We start from the raw sequence: 23,162 nt of genomic DNA on the forward strand, positions 1-23,162 counted from the left end.
TTTACCTTTCAGGGTTGGTTCATGCCGATGTGACAATAATAACAATACCCACTAGAAGCAGCTTGGTATGGTAGGAAAAGTATTGAGTTTTGCCTCAGAGACCTAAGATTTAAATCCCATCTGCCACCTTGGGCAAATCACTTAACCTCTTTGGGCCTACATTTTCCTTATTGGTAAAATCAGGAAGTTTAGATTAGATGTTCTGTAAGATTCCTTCTAACTCTTAGGTCTATAATTCTATCATCCTCAAATGTATGTAGATTTAAAGCTATACCATCAAGTTTTAGATACTGCTTAGGAGTGGACAAAATAAAATCCATTTGGGGAAAAAAAAACACCAAAAAGTGTAAAACCTCAAGAGAATTAAGGGGGTATACCATTATGAATGTTTACTATCTATGCCTAAATAAGCTCCAAATGGATATGTGAACTAAAATAATATACACTATAAAAAAGAAGAGATTAAGATCAGATATCTTTTACAGCTATGACTTTCATATAGAGAAAGAATTCTTTTTTTTTTTTTTGCTTTTTTTTTGGAGGGCAATTGGGGTTGTGACTTGCTCAAAGTCACATGGCTAGTAAGTGTGTCAAGTGTCTGAGACCGGATTTGAACTCAGGTCTTCCTGACTCCAGGGCTGGTGCTCTATTCACTGTGCCACCTAGCCATCCCTGAATTCTTTTTTTTTTTAAATTAAATTTATTTATTTTTAGTTTTCAGTATTCACTTCCATAAGATTTTGAGTTCCAAGTTTTCTCCCCCTCCTCTCACCCCAAGATGGAATGTAATTTGATATAGGCTGTACATGGACATTTAAATTAAGCCTATTTTAACATTACTCATGTTGTAAAGAAGGATTTAAACCAATGGGAGAAACCCTGAGAAAGAAGAAACAAACCAAAAAGAGAGCAAATAATAAGTTTCAGTCTGCATTCAGACTCCATGGTTCTTTTTCTGGAGGATGTGGACAGCATTTTCCATGGAGTTGTCATGGAAAATCCTTGCATTGCTAAGAAGAGATAAGTCTATCAAAGTTGATCATCACACAATGTGACTATTACTGTACAATGTTCTCTTGTTTCTGCTTACATTACTCAGCATCAGTTCATATGAGTCTCCTCAGGTTTTTCAGAAGTCTACCTGCTCATCATTTCTTATACATAGCACATTAGTATTCCATTACATTCATATACCACAACTTGTTCAGCCATTCCCCAACTTATGGACATTCCCTCAATTTCCAGTTCTTTGCCACCAGAAAAAGAGTTATAAATATTTTTGTATATGTGGGTCCTTTTCCCATTTGTATGATCTTTTTTGGGATACAGAGCTAGAAGTGGTATTTTTGGGCCAGAGTATGCATAATTTTGTAGCCTTTTGGGTATAGTTCCAAATTACTCTCCAGAATGGTTAGATCAATTCACAACTCCACCAGCAATGCATTAGTGTTCCAGTTTTCTGACATCTTCTCTAGCATTTCTCATTTTCCTGTTTTGTCATGTTAGCCGATCAGATATGTGTGATGTATTATATCAGACTTGCTTTGATTTGCATTTCTCTAGTCAGTAGTGATTTAGAGCATTTTTTCTTATGACTATAGATAGCCTTAATTTCTTCCTCTGAAAACCACCTGTGGGATGGCTAGGTGGCACGGTGAATAGAGCACCAGCCCTGGAATCAGGAGGACCTGAGTTCAAATCTGGCCTCAGACTCTTAACACAAAAACTAGCCATGTGACCTTGGGCAAGTCATTTAACCCCAATTGCCCTCCAAAAAAAGCAAAAAAAAAAAAAAAGAAACCCACCTGTTCATATCCTTTGACCATTTATCAATTGGGGAATGAATTGTATTCTTATAAATTTGACTCAGTTCTTTAGAAGTGAGGCTTTATCACAGACACTGGTTATAAAAATTCTTTCCCAGTTTTCTGCTTTCCTCCTAATCCTGGTTGCATTGACTTTGTGCAAAAACTTTTCAATTTCAGGTAATCAAAATTATCCATTTTGCATTTCATAATGTTCTCTATCTCTTGTTTGGCCATAGATTCTTCCATTCTCCATAAATCTTAAGGTAAACTGTTCCTTGCACTGGGGAGAGAATTCTTAATCAAATAAAAGATAAATCAGATCATAAAGGATAGAATAAAATGTTTTACTATATAAATTAAAAAAAAACTTTTGCTTGACTAATATCAGTGAAGACAAATAGCAAAGCATGGAAAATATTTATGTTGAACATCACCAATAAAAGTTTGACTTCTAAAATACTTACAAAAATGATACAAACCATAACACCAAGAGCCCTTCTCCATTAGATAAGTGGTCAGAGGATGTGGACAAGCAGTTTTCAAAAGAAAAAAAGAAAGAAAAAATTTCAGACTATAAATGACAACATGAAAATGTACTCCAAATCACAATAATAGTAAAACAAACTAAATCAATTCTAACGTTTCACCATATATCATGTCACTTGTCACAGATGGAGATAGTAGATGTTGAAAGATTTATAGGGAAAAAAGATACACACATCCACTTTTGGTAGACTGTGAAGTAGTCCAACCATTCTAGATTTTAGCTTGTAATTATGAAAGAATAATAGTTAAATTGCACCTTATCTTTTGACCTAGCAATCTGACAACTGGGTATCTATCCTTAAGTCAAAGACAAAAATAGATCTGATATATACCAAAATATCCTTTTTTTTTCTTTGGAGGGGTACAGGTAGGGAAATGGGGTTAAGTGGCTTGCCCAAATATACCAAAATATTCAAAGAAGCCTCATTCTTGATAGCAAAGAACTGGAAATAAAGTATGCCCATTTATTAGGGCATAGCTAAAAAAACATATAGTATGGGTATGAAAGAAAATATTAATTTAAAAGAAGAAATGAAAATATTAGGAATTCAGAAAATGTGGACTCATCTGAACTGCAGTAGAACAAAAAATAAATAACAACCAAGAAAACAATATACACAATGACTGTAACAAAATGAAAAGATTGCTAAAAAAAAAAGAAAAGCCTGAGTAATGGGGAAAAGCAGTGAATATCTTGAATGATGTAGTTCCTCTGTCATACCAGAGAGATGTGAAGAACTTACTTAGGATATTGTATACATTGTCAGACTATATTACTGTGTCAGATGTGTTTGCTTAAATATTTTTCTTTGTTATAAGGGAGGATTTACTTATAGGGGTATGTAAAATAATTGCAGTTTAGCTTAAAAGCATCAGTAAAATATATTTTTGAAAAAAAGAAATCAGATGCCTCATCTAGTATGAAGGTTTTAAATAGTTTGTTAAAATCAATGTCCTCAGTTTATTATTGCTAATTTTACAGTGTCATGCTCTATGAAAAATCATGCATAACTACCTGTGGTTTTGCAACAATATTAGCCATTGAGATAGTTGTATTTTCTAGGTCAAGTCTGCTGGGTATTTTTTTTTTTCATGTTGTAAATCCATGTGTTCTTGTTGTGGGTATTTTTTCACATCTTCCTAAAGAGTAGGTATATAATAGATAGAGGACCAAACTTAGAGTCAGTAAGACATTGGTTCAAATTCTGCCTAAAATACTTATTAGCTATGTGATCATGGGCAAATCACATAAACTGTCTTGGCCTCATTTTCTTTATCTGTAAAATAGGGATCAAATTAGCACCCATCTCACAGGATTATTGTAGGAATCAAATAAATTTTAGTTTTTATTAGCTTCCTATCATTTACAAATCGACAGATGACAAATTCCCATACAACAAATACAACTTGAGAATTCAACAAATTAAAACAGGAACATCATCCCAGATGAAACTGTTGCCCACACTTATCTGTACATAACACAGATCCCTTTAAATGTATGTGTAAAAAAAAAGCATATCCAAATAAAACAAATACATTTGTCATGTCAAAAATTTATGTCTCATATTCTGTGCCTTGAGTCCATCACCCCCTCCTTTAGGAGGTAGGTAGCATGTTTGAATTTAAGAAAAACTTTTTTAGAATGAATATTACCATAAGCAAATGCTTATTACAATATCTTTAAGCTATATTGAATGAAACTTTCAAAATGTAGAGATTTTGTGAAAGAAATCAAAACCTTGTGAGGACAGGATAAAGTACAGATCATACCCACCATCCTGTCTGCTAGCTCACTTGAGCTACACAACAGGCCTGTGAGGCATGAAGAGAGGATGGTATTAATCCTGTTTTGCTGATTAAGAGCTAGTTTCAGAAAGCTTAAGGATCTTAATCATAGATTGTTGAGTTAGAAGGAACATGAATGAATGAATGAAGCATTTATTAAGCATTTACTCTGTAGAAAATGCTGTGCTAAGTACTGGAGATTCAAATAGAAAAACATGATAGTCCTTACTCTCAAAGAGTTCACATTCTAATGGAGATAATGTATATGAAAGGTTTCTGCTGCATCAGATGGAAAGATCCCATGGAACTTAGTGTGCAGTGGCAAAGCAAATGGTAATATCTCTTTAATGTGATTTCCACTAATAAAATACCCATATCTTTTGTCTAAATGTTTGACAGTGCCAAAGACTTTGGTGGCAAGAATATTCTTTTCTGGATCTTTAGTAGCTGTAGCTTTAGTACCTTTGGGAGAAGTGGACAGGTTACATCTGTACAAAATTTGCTTCCCAGAATGGTGGCTACAAGCACTATATTGGAAGCCGATTCCCAAGGTTTTTGGGTTCAATATCCTGGGCTGCCTTCATCAGTGGAGTTTGGCCAAAATGGCAGTGGTAGTTTGACTGGCCTGGTGTATGCTGCTTCTTGACTCTCCCTTGGGTGCCTTGCAGCTTCAGACATCAGATATAATTTCACTCTTTATATTTCTCCAGCATGAATTTTTTCTGTAATGTCCCAGTCTTGTCTAGCCTTGTCTTAAAGATCTTTTGGTGACAAAGAGCATAGTATCTACTTTGAGGCAATTTATTTAATTTTTGGACAGCTCTAATTGTCAGATATTTTCCTTTTGTGGTCCCAAATCATTCTCCCTATAGTTGTTTTGTTTTTTAATTTTTTTAATCCTCTGTTCCTAATTCTGCCCTAGGAAGCTAAACTGAACAGGTCCAGTCTTCTTCCACACAATAGTCCTTCAAGCATTTGAAAATAGCTATCATGTCCTAATCCCAAAAGCCCTTTTAAACTTTAAGATACCATACATAACAAGTGGGCCTATGAACTCCAAGTCTCCTGACTCTAAATCCAAAATGCTTCACATGAGAAGCTAATGTGCTTTTCAAATATTAAGCCATCATGAAACATCCTAAAAGCCCATTGGTTTTTTTGAAGACAGCATTATGTCAGAGAAATTTTAGTACATGTAGAATGGTCATATCAGAGAATGAGTTCCTTCCATACTTGGTGGTCGTAATGGAATGAATAGCTCTTTAAACAAGTTCTGTAAGCTTCATTTTTGAGGCTTACAGGACTGAAGTAGTTATACCTTTTTATGGGAAACCAGGGGAAAACTCAAGGTCAAATGCCTCAATGTTACAATTCAGATGCTGAATTAGGTAGAAGGGCTCAACAGTGTTTTGGTCTGCTTCACCCTCTAGGTAACATATTTCATGTACTGAAAAAACACAGCTGCCTTGGAAAAAGGAGCACTGATTAGATTTTCTAATGGAAGTAGGGGAGCCAGGGCTTTCTTTGTAGAACAAGGGTCCTTCTGTTCTAGCCTGAGCCTACCAATATCAGTTTTAGAGGCTCCCTTCAGAAATGCAGATAAAAAAAGATACCCAAACAGGCTAGGAGTTTGCAGTTCTGTATTTTGAGCATAAAAAACTTCATGATGATTAGAACTGGCCCACAGTAGAATGGGCTGCTTCATTAAATAGACTAGAAGACTTCATGAAGATGTTGGGTGACGATTTGTCAACAATATTATAGAAGAGATTCACATGTCAGGCAGAAGTTGAATATAAAATCCTCTGACTTTTTATCAGTCAAGTATTTATTAAGTGTTTCCTATACACTAGACTCATCTTCTAATGGGGGAGAACACATATAAACAATTTTACAAGAGAAATACAGTGTATAATCAGGAGGTAAAGGTGAGGAGGGAAAGCCTTCTAGGCATGGGGACATCAAGTGATAAAGCACAGAATCAGGAAAAGGGGGTTTGTTTCCTAGGAGCAGCAAGACCAGTGTCACCAGATCATTGAGTCGGTGGAGGGGAAATATAAGAAGACTAGAAAGTTGTGATGGCTTTAAAAGTCAAACAGAGGATTTTATATTTGATCCTGGAGGTAATAGGGAGCTACTGGAATTTTTTGAATGGATGTATGTGGTGGGGTGGGGCCAGGCAGGCATGACATAGTCAGATCTATACTCGAAGAAGATCATTTTGCTAGCTGAGTGACAGATGGATTGCAGTAGGGACAATCTTGAATTAGGGAGAACAATCATATGGACATGCAATTGTCCAGGCATGAGATGACGAAAGTCTGCATCAGCATGGTGTCCATGTGAATAAAGAAAATGGGGCACACACATATGTATGTATATATGTATAGATAATGTATATATGTATGTGTTTACTTATATTAATATACATGTACATATATATATATACACATACCCCACCTCCCACATACATAAATATATCTCCTCCAATAGCTTCCCCACTCTCATCCCTGCTTTTTATAACTTACTTTCAATTTAGCTGCCTCAAATCTCTCCCCACTCTTGTTCATCCTACATTCAGCTACCAAAATGATTTTCCTAAAGTACAGGATTGACCATGTCACCCACTGTACACAATAAACTCCAGTGGCTCCCTCTCATCTCTAGGATCAAATATAAAATCCTCTTTTTGATGTTTGAAGTCCTTCATATATTGACTCCACTGCACCCCCATCTTTTCAGTCTTCTTTCCCTCTACTCCCTGCCACATACTTTTCAATCCAGTGACACTGGTCTCTTTGTTGTTCCATGAACAAAATACTCCATCTTTTTGCCATTCCCCTTTCCCTGAAATTCTATCCCTCCTCATCTCTGCCTCTTGAGTTACCTGACTTCCTTCAAGTCCCAAGTAAAATCTCACCTTCTGCAGAAAGCCTTCTTCAAAGCCTCTTAATTCTAGTTCCTTTTCGCTATTTTTCCTATTTATCCTGTGTGTAGTTTGTCTGTACATATTTATTTGCTTGTTTTATCCTCCATTAGATTATAAACTCCTTGAGGGCAGGGACTGTCTTTTGTCTCTTTGTGTATCTTCAGCACTTAGCACAGTGCCTGGCATATAGTAGGTACTTAATAAGTGTTTGACTGACTGAGAGATGTTGTAAAGTAGAAATAACAAGGCTCCGCAACATATTAGATATGTAGAGTGAGTGCAAGAGAGGAGTCCAGGATGACAGCAAGGTTAGGAGATTCAGTGACTGGGAGAATGGTAGTGCCCTAGACACTAATAAGGAAGTTGAAAAGAAGGAAAGATCATGAGTTGTTTTGAGACATGTTAAGTTTGAGATGCCTACAGGACATCCAGTTTGAGGTAAATGTCCAAGAGGTAATTGGTTAATGACTCCTTTCTACCTTTCTGATCTTTGTCCATTTTACTCCCTCCCACACACAAGCCCACCCTGTAGTACAGCTACAGTGGCCTCTATGCTGTTCTTCACACACAATGCTCCATCTCCACACTTGGTGCCTTTGCCCTGGCTATTCCCTGTGCTGTTCTCTCTCCTCACCTCTGCTTCCCAGCTTCCTGCTGGAGACCTTGCCATGTGTTTGCTTTCTTTACACCCCAAACTCCTCCCCTCGTTGCTTTAAGATTGCTTTTCATCAGGGCAACTAGGAGTCAGGAGGACCTGCGTTTAAATCAGACTTCAGACACTTAACACTTACTAGCCGTGTGATCTTGGGCAAGTTGCTTAACCCCAACTTCCCCCACACACAGAAAAAAAGCAAAAAAAAAAAAGGATTGCTTTTCATTTAGGCTGCATATGTCATTTGTGTGTATTATATATGTTACATTATATATGAAACATATGTATGTATGTGTGTATGTGTATGTATGTGTGTATGTATTGTGTGTATGTGTGTATGTATGTGTGTATGTATGTGTGTGTGTATGTGTGTGTGTGTGTGTGTGTATGGTCACCATTAGAATGTAAGCCCCTTGAAAGCAAGGATCGTGTTCTTCCTTTTCTTTGTATCCCCAGCTCTTAGCATATAGTAAGTGCTTAATAATGCTTGTTGGATGAAGTAATAAATGAAGCCATTTGTTACTTACCAAGGGTCAGGAAACATGTTGAGCCCTAAGAATAAAAAATTTTTAAAAATAAGACAGTCCCTGCTCTCGAGGAATTTATAATCTAATAAGGAGAAGATATCCCATATAGAGAAATTGTGACCAGAAGCAAAATTCCCTTTCTGGGGAGTCTAGGGAAATCAGAGGGATTGTGAGTTAGATACATGGTCTAGTAGTCAGTTAACATGCCTTTTCTAGAACAATAATGATATTGATTTGATTACTATTCCTAGATAAGAAATGAAAATTCAGGGTGGAGTTGGAGGGGTGGGGTGGGGTGTAAATAAATAGCTTAGCCTTAGGGCAAGAGTTCTAGAGCTCAGTGGGTTAACTTCTCCAGGGATTGGTGACACAGTCCTGGAGGTCCAGTGTAGGTACCAGTCCAGGTAAAGAGAAGTATGGCATTGTGGCAGGGCAGATGGCAAGATTATTTGGTTGGAGATGACCTGTAACCTCCCTTGCAGCTCTGAGGTTCCATGATTCTAAGTGTCACATTGATGAAATAGCAACCTCTGAGACTATCAAAGCAGGCTCATAGAAGTTAGATGACTTAGAGAATTTAGATCTGGAAAGGACTTTAGTTATTATCTAGTCACTTATTCTATGGATCAAAAGAAGTGATATATATACCCAAGGTGACATGATTAAAAAAATTAATGACTGTATTTTGGGGATTGGTTACAGCTCACATTTATAAAATATTATAATTTTCCAAGCGTTTTATATTCATTATCTTGTTTGACACATTTTGACAGTTTATCTCTATTGTGAGTTTTTCATACGCTTCTTCCAAATTTTCCAAGCCACAATGGCCTCCTGTCTTGCATTTCATATAAACTATATAAAAATCCTTTCTTTCTTCACCTTTCTCCCTCTTCTCTCTTTCCTCTCTGTTCCTTTCCTCTCTATTACATCCTTGTCTTTTCTCTAGTCATTTCTTAGTTTTTGCTCCACTGCTCATGCTACAAAATATATTTTCAGATACTGAAACAGGACTTGCTTTTGACAGATTCTTCTGTCATGTACTGCAAGTGCCCTGAAGTTGACATCTAAAATCATAAACTGAAAAAATCTATAGATGTATATAATGAAAGACAGTGCCCATTTTTATATAACAGTTGAGCAAAACTTGTAGTATTTCATCATGATTGAACTAATGGACTGTCAGCTATACCTCTCAAGGGACAGGTTTATCTTTTATTGGTCAGTGTTGACAAGCAAACTGTAGTCTGTGAGCAACATTTGAAGAATAAAGTGCTGATACAAGGCCTATTACATTAACACTTTTAAGTTCACCTGATAATTTATTTTTAATTATGTAATAAGCTCCCATCAAAGGTAAATGTTGAACCTAGGCAGGCAGTAAAGTGCTGACTAATACAAGGCATTGGGTTTTTTTTCTCCAAATACAATTTCATTGTTATTTCAATAACAAAGTGAAAATAGTGAGATAGAATACTGGACTGGGTGTTGAGATTTTCATTCTAGTCCCAGCTCTCAGTGAGACCTTGGACTAGTTATTTCCTTTTCTCCACGCTTCAGTTTTCCAAATCTGTAAGTGGATTGTACCAGAGAAACATCCTCATCCTCATGCTTATTAATTTAATGAGCTTAAATAAGAAGGATTTCAAGATAGTATTTACTTCTTGCCTTCAGTTTATACCAAAAATCTATTCTCTATTACCAGATGTCTTCTGGAAATAAAGAATGGGTAACTAGGTGGTGTTGTGGATAGATTTGTAAGTATAGTATTATGTTGGGGAATAACTGTGAACCTGAGCAAGTCACATAACCTCTGTCTGCCTCACTTCTCTCAACTATAAGATGAGGATAATAATAACATCTACTTCACAGAGCTTTTGTGAGGATAAAATATTGGTTAAGCACTTAGCATAGTATCTGGCACAAGAAGATATTTGATGAATGTTTGTCTTTCTCCCTTCCCACCTTTTCTAGATTGCTTATTCAAAGCTCAGTAATTTGGCTTTTAGTAATGATGTTCCCTACACACCCAGGATAATCATCAGGTTCCTTGCTAAGATTTTTCACTTCTTCTCTAACTGAAATTTGGAATTTCTGCCTTTAGAGATAGAGCCTTTGAGAAGAGTGGAAAAAGATAACTCTAAAACAATCCTGATGTTCAGTTGGTATTTCATCAAAACTGGTTCTGGTTATAGTAAGCATTGATCATTTGGAAATAGAATCACAAAATAAACTTATATGAAAAAAATCCATCAGCAAATGCTCCCAAATATATCAGAGGTTTGCCTAAAGACCTGTACAACAAGAATATTGTATTTAATGAAGATATTAAACTTATAATTTAATAAATTATATTATTTAATAAAGATATAAAATAAAAATAATGTATTTAACTTCAAATTTTGGTTTTGCTTAACGGTAACATAACAAGAAGGAATCAGTCATCTCAAGTCCTTGCAAACTAATATTACTAAAATTACAGAGTGCTTAGTAGGATTACTAGCCTTCTACACCGCAGAGTATTTGAGCTGGATTGAACCCTAGAACAGAGGACATTATAGCTGGAAGGAACCTTACAGAGCATCCAGCCCAGTTTCTTAATTTTATAGTTGAAGAAAGTAGCTCAAAGATTGACCCAGGGTCACACAGTGATTGACAGAACTGGAACTAGTAACTAGATATGTTGACTGATAGTCTCATGTTCTTTTCATCTTCCTAAAGCTTTCTTAATGCTTCTGAGGAAGATTTTAGAAAACCCACTGCCCAAGAGGGTAAGCTGAAACAAGCTCATTTGTATTGATGTTCGGTTTAAAAAAAAACGTTAGTTACTACCTACCCTAGTTGGCAGTCACTTTCTTAATCATAATACAGTCAGAGTTCCATTTCCACAGATGGGTATTCCCTTTGTAATTCTGCCCTAGGCACTCAACCGATTGATTTGAGTGGGCATCCCTCTCCTTTGAGAGCCTACCCTTTTCAACAGCTGCCTAGAAAGGGAAAAACACACACAGAGGCTGATGAACTAGTTGAACAGTCTGGATACCACCCTTCATTTTTTTTCCTGGGTAGATTTAAAATAACAGGAAAAGGATTCTTTTCTTTTTTTTTAAGGAGCTTGGTCAGGAGAAGGGGTGGGGGAGAAAGTGAGGACTGTTCGTTGTAAAGCTGCACTGGTAGTGCTTTCTCAACATGTTACTCATGGCTCGGGGCCAAGTTCTGCATGTGTAAGAATTAAATCACTCAGCAAATAGAAAGCTTTGCCTGTGGTCACTTCTTTTATGGAATAAAGCCTTTACAACGCCCCCTTTCATGGTCTGCCTCTATTAGAGACTGTTGAACACTCCTCGAGGCAAAGGTCAGTGATATAAATGCAATGAAGCCACAAAAAAAGTCCTGTTAACAGACCAATTGTGCTCATAAAAATCCACAAGCTTGAAATAAAAGACCTACAGTTTAATACTTGGAGAGGAAGGATTGAACTGGATTTTGATGAAAAGCCAGAAATTTAGAAAATTGAGAGTGAGAAACAAAAAAGATTTGAGATAGAATCTGTTCTTTGGATGCTGCCCTGGCTATGACTTAATGACTAGCTTATATGATTTTGGCTACTTGTTTCATGTGTGTATAGATGTAAAAAAAAAAATCTTTATCACTGAATCATTGAAAAATCATAGAATGAATTCACTTTATATAGTCTCGATTATTTGGGAGCTAATTATTCTATGTTAGGATAATTCAGATTCTTTGTTTGGCTTTCCACAGTCATAGATAGTTAGTATTGGAAGGAATCTTACAGATTATCCAGTTTTGATAGCTTGGAAGAACCCTGGTCAGAAAACATTAATTCAGACCCTACCTTTGCAACTTATTAGTTGTGTCATCCAATGCACTTTACTTCTCTCTGGGCCTTAGTTACCTTATTTGTAAAATTATAAAATGCATTTTTTTAAGCTTTAACTCTGTTTTCTGTGATTTCTAAGCCCTTTGAGTTCTCGAATATAGAATGCTTTGATTCTAAGTGTTGGTTCTCTAAGATGATTTAAGAATCCTGATTAATATAATCAAAAAGATAGAAAATATTCTTAATAGCACAATACTTGTGGTGTTTTTATTAGAACAATCACTTAAATTGTTTCCATAGGATCGTTTCATGTTTCTTATTTAAATGGCTGTCAAAGTGAACTTAGCCTTATTCCATCTTCTCTATGTTGGGGATAATATTTGTAGTATTATTAACCTTGTACAGCTACTGTGAAAAAAAGTGCATTGTGAATTATGAAGTGCTTTGTAAAGCTTTGCTACTACCTTTCTCTATTAATGAGGGCAAACCATTTTGGTTTTGGTCCTCTGTTTTTTCTTTTCTAAGTTAGGTAATGAGTTTAAAGTAGATAATCTCTGAGTTTCTTTCTTACTCTAAAATTCTATGCTGTAAAGTCTCTTTAAGCTCTGATATTTCATAATTTTTGAAGCACAGATCCTCTCTACAAATATCCCTTACTTTAACCATATTCAAGATAATATATCTGTGCATGGGACACAAATTCTAAGCAACTTTGGTATTTAGGGAAGTACACAAAATCAAAGATTATTAGCAAGTATTAAATTTCATATCCTTGCTCCTGTGATTTTATACAAAATATTTTTTCTTCAGAGCCTTGCTTTCCCCTAAAAAGGGAATTTAATCCCATGATTTGACATTTTGTTGTCAGATCTGCTTTTAATATTGCCCTTTCCACTAGCACAACACATACTTTATAAATCATTATGCAATCAGCAAAGCTTCTTTAGTTGAAAAAAAAGGGTAGCTTTATCGTTGAAAACATTGGGTCTTTGTACTAAACATTCTTTGCTCCTTTGAGAGTAAGTAGTCTAAAACATATTTAGAGGGAATCCATCTATTGACTGAAATTCTTCATGTTCTGAAAGAACATTCCATAATATCAAAGATGGCTTCTAACAACTATCTTGATAAGAGTCAAATAATTTTTAAAATGTTCACTTCAATATTAAAAGGTAGCTTGGAGAAAACTTTTAATGGCAAAAGGAAAAATTCAACTAAGATCATACTTATAGAACCATGAAATAGGCATGCTAAGGATTTAGGTATAGTATAATAGAATGCTCAAGTTGGAAAGGACCTCAGTATTCATAGACTGTTAGAACTTTCTGAAAGGAACCCTACCGGTCATCTAGTCTCACTGTTTTTAGAGGAAGAAACTGAGCCCAGCAAAGGTAGAGTGACTTGTTAAAGTGCTAGGCATTAGCAGAACCCAGAGTAAGAAAAACAACTTACACTTATTTTGTACTGCAGAAACAGAGACATGGTGTCTTCAACAAAGAAGGTTGTAGTCTACTACAGCTAACATGATATAATTTTTGGTATCATATTTTAGTAAGGAAATTGGAACACAGCCAGAACAGGGTGAACATGATGCTGAGTGTACTAAACCCCATACCATATGGGGATCAGTTGACAGGGTAGGCGATTTTAGACAATAGAATACATGACTTAGGTGTGACGTGATAACTAAATTCAAGTATTTGGAAGGTTGTCTTGTAGCAAAGGGATTAGACTTGTCTGCCTGGTCCCAGAGGTCAAACTAAGAACTGTGGTGGGAATTATGAAAAGGCAGAATTAGGCTCAATGTAAATAAAACATCCTAATGGAGCTATTTGAAAGTGAAACTAGCAGCCTTGGGAGACAGTGAACTCTGCATCATTAGAGGTCTTGAAAAGCTAAGTGACTACTTTTAAAAGAAGAGGTATAGGTTAGTTCTATCTATGTTACTTGTGACTAGAGAATCACTTAAGGTCCCGAGATAACTGTGATTCTTTAATAGCTTAATTCCCTCGTTTTACAGAGGAGGAAGCTGTGTCTTATTTCATTCACTTTCAGGAGAATGACGCCCATAGTAGATAAGTTTGGAGATGTGACCTGTGATATCATCAGCACTGAGATCTTCTGGGTTAAAAAACACTCTCTACTAAGGCAGCTTGGCACCTTCTCTGCAATTTAGCCTAAGAGTTGCCTAAAGCACTGAACTCAGGGTCACATAGCTAGTGTCTGAGGTGGCACTTAAACCCAAATCTTCCTGGCTTCAAGCATAATTCTCTGTCCACTATGACACTGCCTCTTGATGCCCATAATACACACATCAAAGCTGCACATTTACTCTATCCTCTAACTGAATGTACTATGTTGTGTCCAAAGCTATTTTGAGAGAGTAGGCACGAATAGATAAAAGACATTTTTCTACCAAAGTTGATCAGTGATAAGATATAAAAGATTTCCTTAGGGAAAGAGTAGTTTCAGTGCATATTGCTTCCAACTTTTGAAAGTTTGTTCCAACATATTGATTGTAAGTTGATTGCTGGATAGCTTCTCGGTTCACAAAGGGCTGTTTAATCCATGATATAACTGAAATAGTGCATATAGTATGTAAAGCTCTTTGCAAACTTGAAAGTGCTAAACAAATCCAGATACAAAATGAACTTGTGGTTTCATCAATGTAGGGAGCTTCTGGTGAGAGAGTTCTTCTGCTAATTCACGTCAGCACCTTTTCTGAGTTGCCCAGAGCATGGAGAGGTTCTATAACTTGCCTGTGTCCATATAGCCAGTGTGTGTCAGGACCTGAAGCCACAGGATCTGAACTTCATAGCCAGGTCTTCTTGTGAGGGCTTCGAGGTCAGCTCTCCATCCACTATGTGACACTGCCTCCCTTTGCCACATAAGCATCAGTTACTGTTTTGTCTTTTTCATTATTTTTCTCTGTGTGTCAAAATCCTGTGTCTCTTCGAAGTGTGACTGAACGTCTCATAAACCTATGAGAAGCCTATTCCTATGAAAGCCCTTATAAGTCCTTCTGAACCCTTTGAGCCCAAAGCCCAAATATTTAACTTTTCTACATCCTAAGGGAAGCAAAAAAAGTTAAGGACTGAGGATTAGGCAGATCTCATGACAACATAGCAGACTAATTCCATCAGCATTTGTTGTTGAGGTCTGGGGGCTGTGATACCTGAAATCCTGGAGGTGGGAATAGAGACTGGACAGGGGGCCAAGCCCATTTTTCAGTAGCAGTTAAGGAGGGGTATTGGATGCAGAGACAGAGTAGCAGTGACCATTTGTTTATATGGAGTATTGGTCATGGAGTGTCCACACATGTTGGTGTGTGAGCCAACATGAAAGAACAGCTTCATTGTACTCAAAGGACTAGAGACATGACAGCCAATTTATTTCTTTTTAATAGATATGACAGTTCCAGAAAGTAATTTTTTGTATTTGTCTTCTGTCAGGTTTTTGTCAGTCAAAAAACATTTCTCCAGTACTCTTTTAATCATCCTGAAGGCTCCTTTGATAAAATGTTCTTGATGTTTGTAACAAAAGAGATGTGCCTTCAGCATTTTTTCTGATCTATGTGAAGAGATGATTTTTTTCTATACTTGAGAGCCACAGTTTGCTAGCTGTTTCTGGCACTAATTGAATGTTTTCCTATTCCTAAAGGCCTCCTGTAAGAGTCTTAATATCTATTCCACAAAGCAGACTGATACATATATATATATATATATATATAACTGTTGTGTTGGTAGTTTTACAGAATGCTATTTGGCTAAAGCTGTCAGGAATTTTTGAACCAGCAAAGTTGGATGACTCCCTATATTCTGATTTCAAATGCTGCCTTCTTTAGGAAGCCTTCCCTAATCTCTCTCTCTCTCTCCTGCCACCTTGTTAATGACCTTTTCCTTCAGACCTCACAAAGTACTTTAATTCCTCTCTAATGTACTTATCATGTATTATATATTATAATTATCTATGCTTAAGTGCTGTTCCCCAACTAGATATATATAATTCCATAAGGGGAGGACCTATATTTTATGTAACCTTTATATCTCTGACAAAGTCTAGCACAAGACTCTGTACATGGTAGGATCTTAATAAATATTTGTTGAATGTGAATGAATGAATGTATGCATGAAGTCAATTTGAATGCTCTACAAATGAAATGGGTTAAAACATAGCCTGGCCACTTGAGAATAGTTACATTGCCTTATCTATGTGGGCCCTTTAGTGGGGGAATCTCCTGAAAGGTCCAAGAGCCTGTAGTCAGCCCCAGTCAAAGGGGAAGGTCATAGTAGCCCACTCTACCACTGCATGGAGGGAGTGCAACTCTTTTGTGCCATATGTCCCTCTTCTCTGAATGCAATAATGGAAACCTGTGTGTTTTGAGCAATAAAATCTTGTAAACTGTGAAACCCTTGATAGATATGAGTGATTATTAATTAATTCTACATATATAACAGTAATAACAAATTCATATTTATAGTGTGCTTTTGCCTTAAAGTCATACTTACATATGTTTGTCTTCATTCTCTCTTGTCAGATGTGAAATAGAATGAATAATAAGTGATGCATCTTTTAATTTCTCCATATCCTGAAGAGCAAATTCTAGTGGAATATAGGATGATCCAGGAAATAGATGGTTACTTATCAAGAACATAGAGCTTGGTAAACAAGAATGTTTCTGGAAAGTAGAGACCTTGTGTTTCATGAACATTCATTTTAAGCTACCCTGGAATGCAGAGGATGAAGGTGTCAGAAATGATTGGGATCAGCACACTAGAATAGCTGAATGTGTTTAGTCACAGGGCTTCTACATTCCCAATTCATGAAAATCACTCCTAATGCTCCTAGTTAAATTTGTTTCCAATAGTGAGGTTTTCTGGTATGGTTTGTTTAGCAGTAAAAAAAAAAAAAAAGAATTGAGATGATTTAGCTTTTGTTTAATTTTCCTGTTTTTCTTTGCAGCTCTGGGAAATGCCAGTGTAAAGTGGGTGTTGGAGGTTCCAAATGTGACCACTGCCAAGATGGCTATTATGACTTCAGTGAGAATGGCTGTCTGCCCTGCCAGTGCAATAATCAGTCTGTCACTTGTGATCCCTTCTCAGGTAAAGCATATCTTTACTCCAAGGTGTGATCTTAGTACTTAGCCTTTTGTCCCTTGCTCTCCATGCAACTAGATTATAAGCTCCTTGAGGGTAAGAAATGTGGCATTTTTTCATATTTGTATTCATAGCATCTATCACAGGCCTTTGCACTTAATAAGTATTTAATAACTCACTCAATGAATTCATTCATAATATTTCTTCTCGACTAGATTATAGTGGGGAGTTAGGTCAGAGAGCAGTGAGATAGGACTGTCTTATACTTCATCTCTTTCCCTCTAAAGTGCTTAGCACCTTATATATAGGAGACGCTTAAATAGTATTGACTGTTACTAGCTTTGACCTACATGATTCCTGGGCTAGCTTTACCCTAAGGATAGAAGAGGTTATTTGACCTACTCTTATTTCATTGTTATGATCTTCGGGCACCATCTAAATATTGGAAGAGGATGGGGTAGAGATCTCATTTCACTTGTTAGGTAACTCTACCAATGCACATCTGCAACTGTTCTACAATTTATAATTTTAATTTATAATATATAAGTTTATATATATATAATAATATATATATAATATATATATAATATAATAATATATAAATTTAATTTATAATATATAAGTTGTCTAGGAGCACTAAGGGACTGAGCAACTTGCCCAGGGTCACACACCCAGAGTCACACCGAGGCATTAAGTTACTTGTCCAGGGTCATACTGAGAGATTTAGTGACTTGCCCAGGGGTACACTGAGGGATTGAGTGACTTGCCCAGGGTCATCCTGAGAGATTTAGCGACTTGCCCAGGATTACACAACCAGTGTGTGTCAGAGGTGGGGCTTGACCCCAAAGCTTCCTGACTTCAAGGCTAGCTCTCTATCCACTGCACCAAACTGCTTCTCATGTATTCTGTAAGTGCTCAGTAAAAATTTGTGGATGAATATGCTAACAAGGACCAAGAGTTAGATTCTTTTCTCTTTGTCAACTTTTTTCATTTAGTCCTTTTACATCTCATCTCTATTAATTAAAATAACACTTATAATAATACATATAACTACCACAGGAATATTGTGATGATTAATAGTAGTATGTCTAAAATAATTGACCTTTTTTTTTTTTATTAAAAAGACCTGTCAAAAATTTAAAAAGTATTACCAACTGTATGATTAAAACCATGTACTTACCTAGTGTCTTCTGGGTAGTTAACACAGGTTATACTTACTTTGTTGCAGGGTTGTATCTCGGTCTTTTAGATTAAATCATTATCTCTGAGGATCCCTATCCCTTAGCTGTTGCCCTCTGTCCCATTACTATAAGTCAAATTGGGGGAACAGGTTAGTAAATATACATAAAATTATTGTGGAGGGAAAATATAGCTTTTATTTTGGGAAGAATTCACAAATGTAAGTATATATATATACATACACATATATACATATACACACACACACACATATATATATATAGTGATCCTTTCCTTTTATTCCTTAACCTTATTTATTAAGACTGAGTAAAACATTGCATCGTTCTTAAGGCAATTTACCATTTATTTCTTGTGCTGAGTATAAGTTTTTTTAGAAAGTATCCTTTTAAAGCAAGTATCTGAATCAGTGAATTAATTTATAATACTTCTCAACTAGATTATAGCTGGTTATATGTGTATATTATATATGTATATCATGTATATTATATGTACATTTTACAGGCTAATCCTAACATTCCCTGCTTCAAAGTTTATTCTACTCCATGTTCTATATCTCCTCCAGCTCTAACATTCTATGCTTTTGTAACCAGGAGTAAAGAAAGGAATGGGTGTATCACTGAGTTAATTTAAGTTAATTTTGTGAACCTTCTAGGGAACCTTTTTTAAGTTAATTTTGAGAAACTTTTAGGAATTAGATTACAGACTGAAGGTTTTTTCCCTTTTAATAACTTTTACAGTTTATTAAAGGTTATATTCTGACAATATTGTAGAGATCATGAACAAAATGGCAGGTTCCTCCAATGTGAAATTACTTGCAAAATTCCCTGCTTTGTTCTATCAGATACCACAACTAGAGGAACAGGAATTTGTTTTTCCTACAAATATCAGGTGAATCCTGTACATTCTGGGTCATATTAGAGAATTCCTGAGAGGTAGAGATGAAGGAAAATTAGTACTTTCCCCAACACTGCCAGCTTTACTTAAAATTTGTTTATTTTTTTAATGTAGTTTTTCTATCACTGATGTGCTGTGGCTGCCCCCTGGTGGCCAATAGCCATATTAACATATTAACCTTCAATGTTAGGCTAAAAAGCAGAGGGGAAAGAAATTTGCAATCTTGAACTTACCTAGTGTTACCCCCCTAAGAACTCACAGCACTTTCACATGTCCCATTTTATCTTACCTGTCTTAACAATATTCACTTGTTAAATCGGAGGCATGATTATAGATAAAAAAACAATTTAAAAAGTAAAAGAAGAGGAAAAGGAGTTATTAGATTCCTCCAGAATTGAAAAAAAAAAAAAGAATGGCAGATATAATTGCAGAATTATTGTGAATGATCTTAGAAATATGATGGCACATGTGAAAGGTCTTAAAAGAGCAAATACTCTACCAATTTTTTTTTAAGATGGAGGAAAATGGAGTCTGCAAGTAGAGGCCAATGAGTTTGACTTTGATTCCTGGCAAAAATTCTAGGACATATTATTAAACGAATGATTAGTGAACTTCTAGAGAAAAAAAAATTTTATTAGCAACTTGAATATATGCATACTTATCAAATTTGCATATGACACAAAGCTGGGAGGGAGAGATAGCATCTGGGTGGGGAATAGGGAAGAATGTATTAGGAAATGAAGGAGATGTAAAAATCAAAATACCAATCAAATCTTTTAAAAAAAATAATAGTACATTGCATAATTTTGCAAGGACTTGAAGTTAAAGCCATTGGTTTATGTTATGGAATTCACTGTCTTCAGATGAATATATATACAATGATTACAGGAGTATAAATAAAGAATGAAAAGCCCCAAACTAAATATAAGTACAGTTGGCAACATTGGCACCAAATTATTAAAGTTAAGGTACGCAAGCTTCCCTTTTGTTAGCAAACAATAAAGTACAAAACTGAAAAATTAGGAGTTTAAACTCTATATGAATGAGGAAGGAATTGGTAGTAGACTATCTGGCTGCCTTAATAAATTCAGATCTCTAGAGCCAGACAAACTAAACCCAGGGTAGAGAAATGACTGGTAGATATGAAGTGAAACCCATTTTAATTTAGATGGCTTTGCCTGTTTGGCTCATATTTAGGGGCACTATGCTATGTGTATGACTAGTGTAGGGATGGGGAGGAGGTGTGTATGATGTGTGTTTGTTGAGATACATCTGCTGCATCAAAATATAGCAAAAAATTAATTTAAAAAAATTCACTTTTTCCTTTTTGGAAAATCAGAATACTTGACTATTTCCAATCTTGTCATTCTGCATAATTCTTTAGAGATAACTGATATTAATTTACAAGTCACTTCTATCAATTGTTTCATAACCCTAGGATCTAAGTTGTCTGGACCTGGTGACTTAAACTCATTAAGACATCTGGGAGCCTTTGTTTTTTCAAGGAGACACAATTATCTCCTTCCCCCCTCCTCCCCTCAACTTATTTTGAGTTTTAATTCTTTACTAATAACTTTTGTTCTATCCCCAGTCTGAAGAAAATTCTTTTTGGTAAAAAACAAAAAACAAACAAACTAAGAGTTAAGTAGTTCTGCCTTTGGATTTACTATCATTATCCTATCCACTCAGAGGAGCCAGCAGCCTTTTTTTGGTGGATTCAAAGGGGTTTGAAACTGGTTCACCTTGACTTAATTGGTTTTTCTTTGTTACAAGTTAACTGTTCAATCTGGAGAAGGAAAGAAGAGGTATTTCCAGAAATTGAGTGTGTTGTAAAAAATAAAGAGCTTCAAAATAATTTTTAAACTACTAGCTGCTAGTGTAGCTTTAAAAGCCTTTTTAGTGATTTTCAGCAATTCACAAACTTCAGTTCATTCTGAGCTATTGCACTTAGAGGAACGTGTCCTACTTGTTTTAACTTGGCCTTGCTTCCATCTTTTACATGTCTTTAATATCAAAGTTGATTTATTAGTTCCCTGACTAAAGGACTAAGACTTGAGTCTTTTTAGAGAGTTCCTCCTTTAATCCTCATCAGATTCATTTGTATTTATTTCAATAAAATATAGCAATTGAAAACTTCCTACATTTCTTGAATCAACTTCCCCTATCAGATTTTAGGCCATAGGATGCTATTACTAAATTTTTTAAAATAGACTTTCAAAATCTAGAGCAAGTGTTACACTATGCCCAGCTTTCCCTTGCTTCTTCTATCACAGATTCTTGAGTGAGCTGGCCTTGAGTTTACCGTGAACTGGCTATTATGAAACTTTTGTTTGCTATTTAACAGGAAATATAACCTACCATTATATTAATTACACAAACATACTTCTAAAGGAATGCTCACAAACTTAAAATAAACTCATCAAGCTATATCCATTTGCATATAAGAGAATTCACACAATAGTTACTAATTAATAATACATGAGACATAGAAATAAAGTAGGTGTTTTCCAGGAATTTCTGCTTGGTAAAACTTTGTTAGCAATTTGAGGTACCTCTAATAGTTAGAATCATAAATTTGTTTTAAATGGACCTATAAATCAAACAGTCAGCCCCCTTCATATTTCAGAGTAGTAAACTGAGATCCAGAGAGTTGTCTTGGAATCCATTGTACTTTCTCCATGCTGCCCCTCTCCTGCCTGGAGGATGAATCTTAGCAGCAGTAGAAGTTGTCTTCTCTTGAACATCTGCAGTAGAAGTAGACTCTCTCTCCCAAGACATTTTTCAGAATTATGGACATTGGCAAAATTTACCTCCTTGTAATTCCAGCAATTGGTCCTTGTTTTACCCTCTGGATCAAGCAGAACATGTCATTCCTTTTTGCTATAATCTTTTAATGTATATTTTTAAAAAGAAAAGGAAATATGCCTATGTATAAGTCATTCTTCAGTTTTGATTCTCCCTTAATTGATTCTCACTTGATCTGGTTTCCAGTCCCCTCACTATCCTGGTCGCAATTTTTAGGGCCTGTATCCTAATTTGCTAATATGCTTCCTAAAACATAACTCCACTGGACACAGTTCTCCAGAAGATGTCAGAAGCTTACTTAAAATTAAGACAACATTTCTCTCCAAATTAAATTTGCCAGTAATTCATACCAGCCTTCCATTCAATTAGTGAGAATTACTGAGAATTAATTATTCTCTTTGGGCTTCCTAAAACCAACAATGCCTTTATTCAAGGAACTAGATTCTCTCTAGACTTAACTTGCATTATTCCATGGTAGTAGATTGAATTTCCAGGAAACACATTAACTTTTTCATATCACAAATGGACAATTTTGGGAACTATATCCATTGACACATTTATGACTTGAAATAGTTAATGTACCTCATTGAACATTCAGACTTATGAGTAAGGAGTGCTAGGTTCAGTGGGGAGAATGGAACCAATTAAGGTTTCTTTTTGTTTGTTTTAAAAGCAATTGGGGTTAAGTAATTTGCTCAAGGTTACACGGCCAGGTGTTTCTGGGTGGGTGCTAAGTGTCTGAGCCCGGATTCGATCTCAGGTCATCCCAACTCTGGGGCCAGTGCTCTTACTTGCTGAGCTACCTGGCCACCCATATTTTTAAATATGCTTTGTTGTCACACTGAGTGGTTCCTAAAATTTTGATATTCACATGGTTTCAGGGAAAAAAATTGAATCCGGTTAGCCTTGCTATGCTATTTCCCCCATAGATAATAAGCTATTGCAAATGAAAAAACTCTTTGGATGGAATAGTACTTAGATGAGTGCTGTGGTTCCAGCTTTCCTACTAATGAATTGTGTGTTCTGAATAAATGAACTTACCTCTTTAAGTCTGTTTCCTCATCTGTAAAGATGAGGAG

General features: G+C 35.8%; 1 protein-coding gene across 1 annotated transcript in view; it reads left to right on the forward strand.

Annotated features, from left to right (window-relative positions):
- MEGF9 (multiple EGF like domains 9) overlaps positions 1-23,162 on the forward strand; it is a 122,212-nt gene that overhangs the window by 83,323 nt on the left and 15,727 nt on the right. Inside the window, exon 3 of the mRNA XM_069073809.1 lies at positions 17,051-17,190. Coding sequence (XP_068929910.1) covers positions 17,051-17,190 — 140 coding nt within the window. The remainder of the gene's footprint in view (positions 1-17,050; positions 17,191-23,162) is intronic.

This window comes from Petaurus breviceps, unplaced genomic scaffold, assembly GCF_028583685.1.
Source record: "Petaurus breviceps papuanus isolate PSGF00001 unplaced genomic scaffold, PetGlider_PUasm1.0 90879, whole genome shotgun sequence".
NCBI lineage: Eukaryota > Metazoa > Chordata > Mammalia > Diprotodontia > Petauridae > Petaurus > Petaurus breviceps.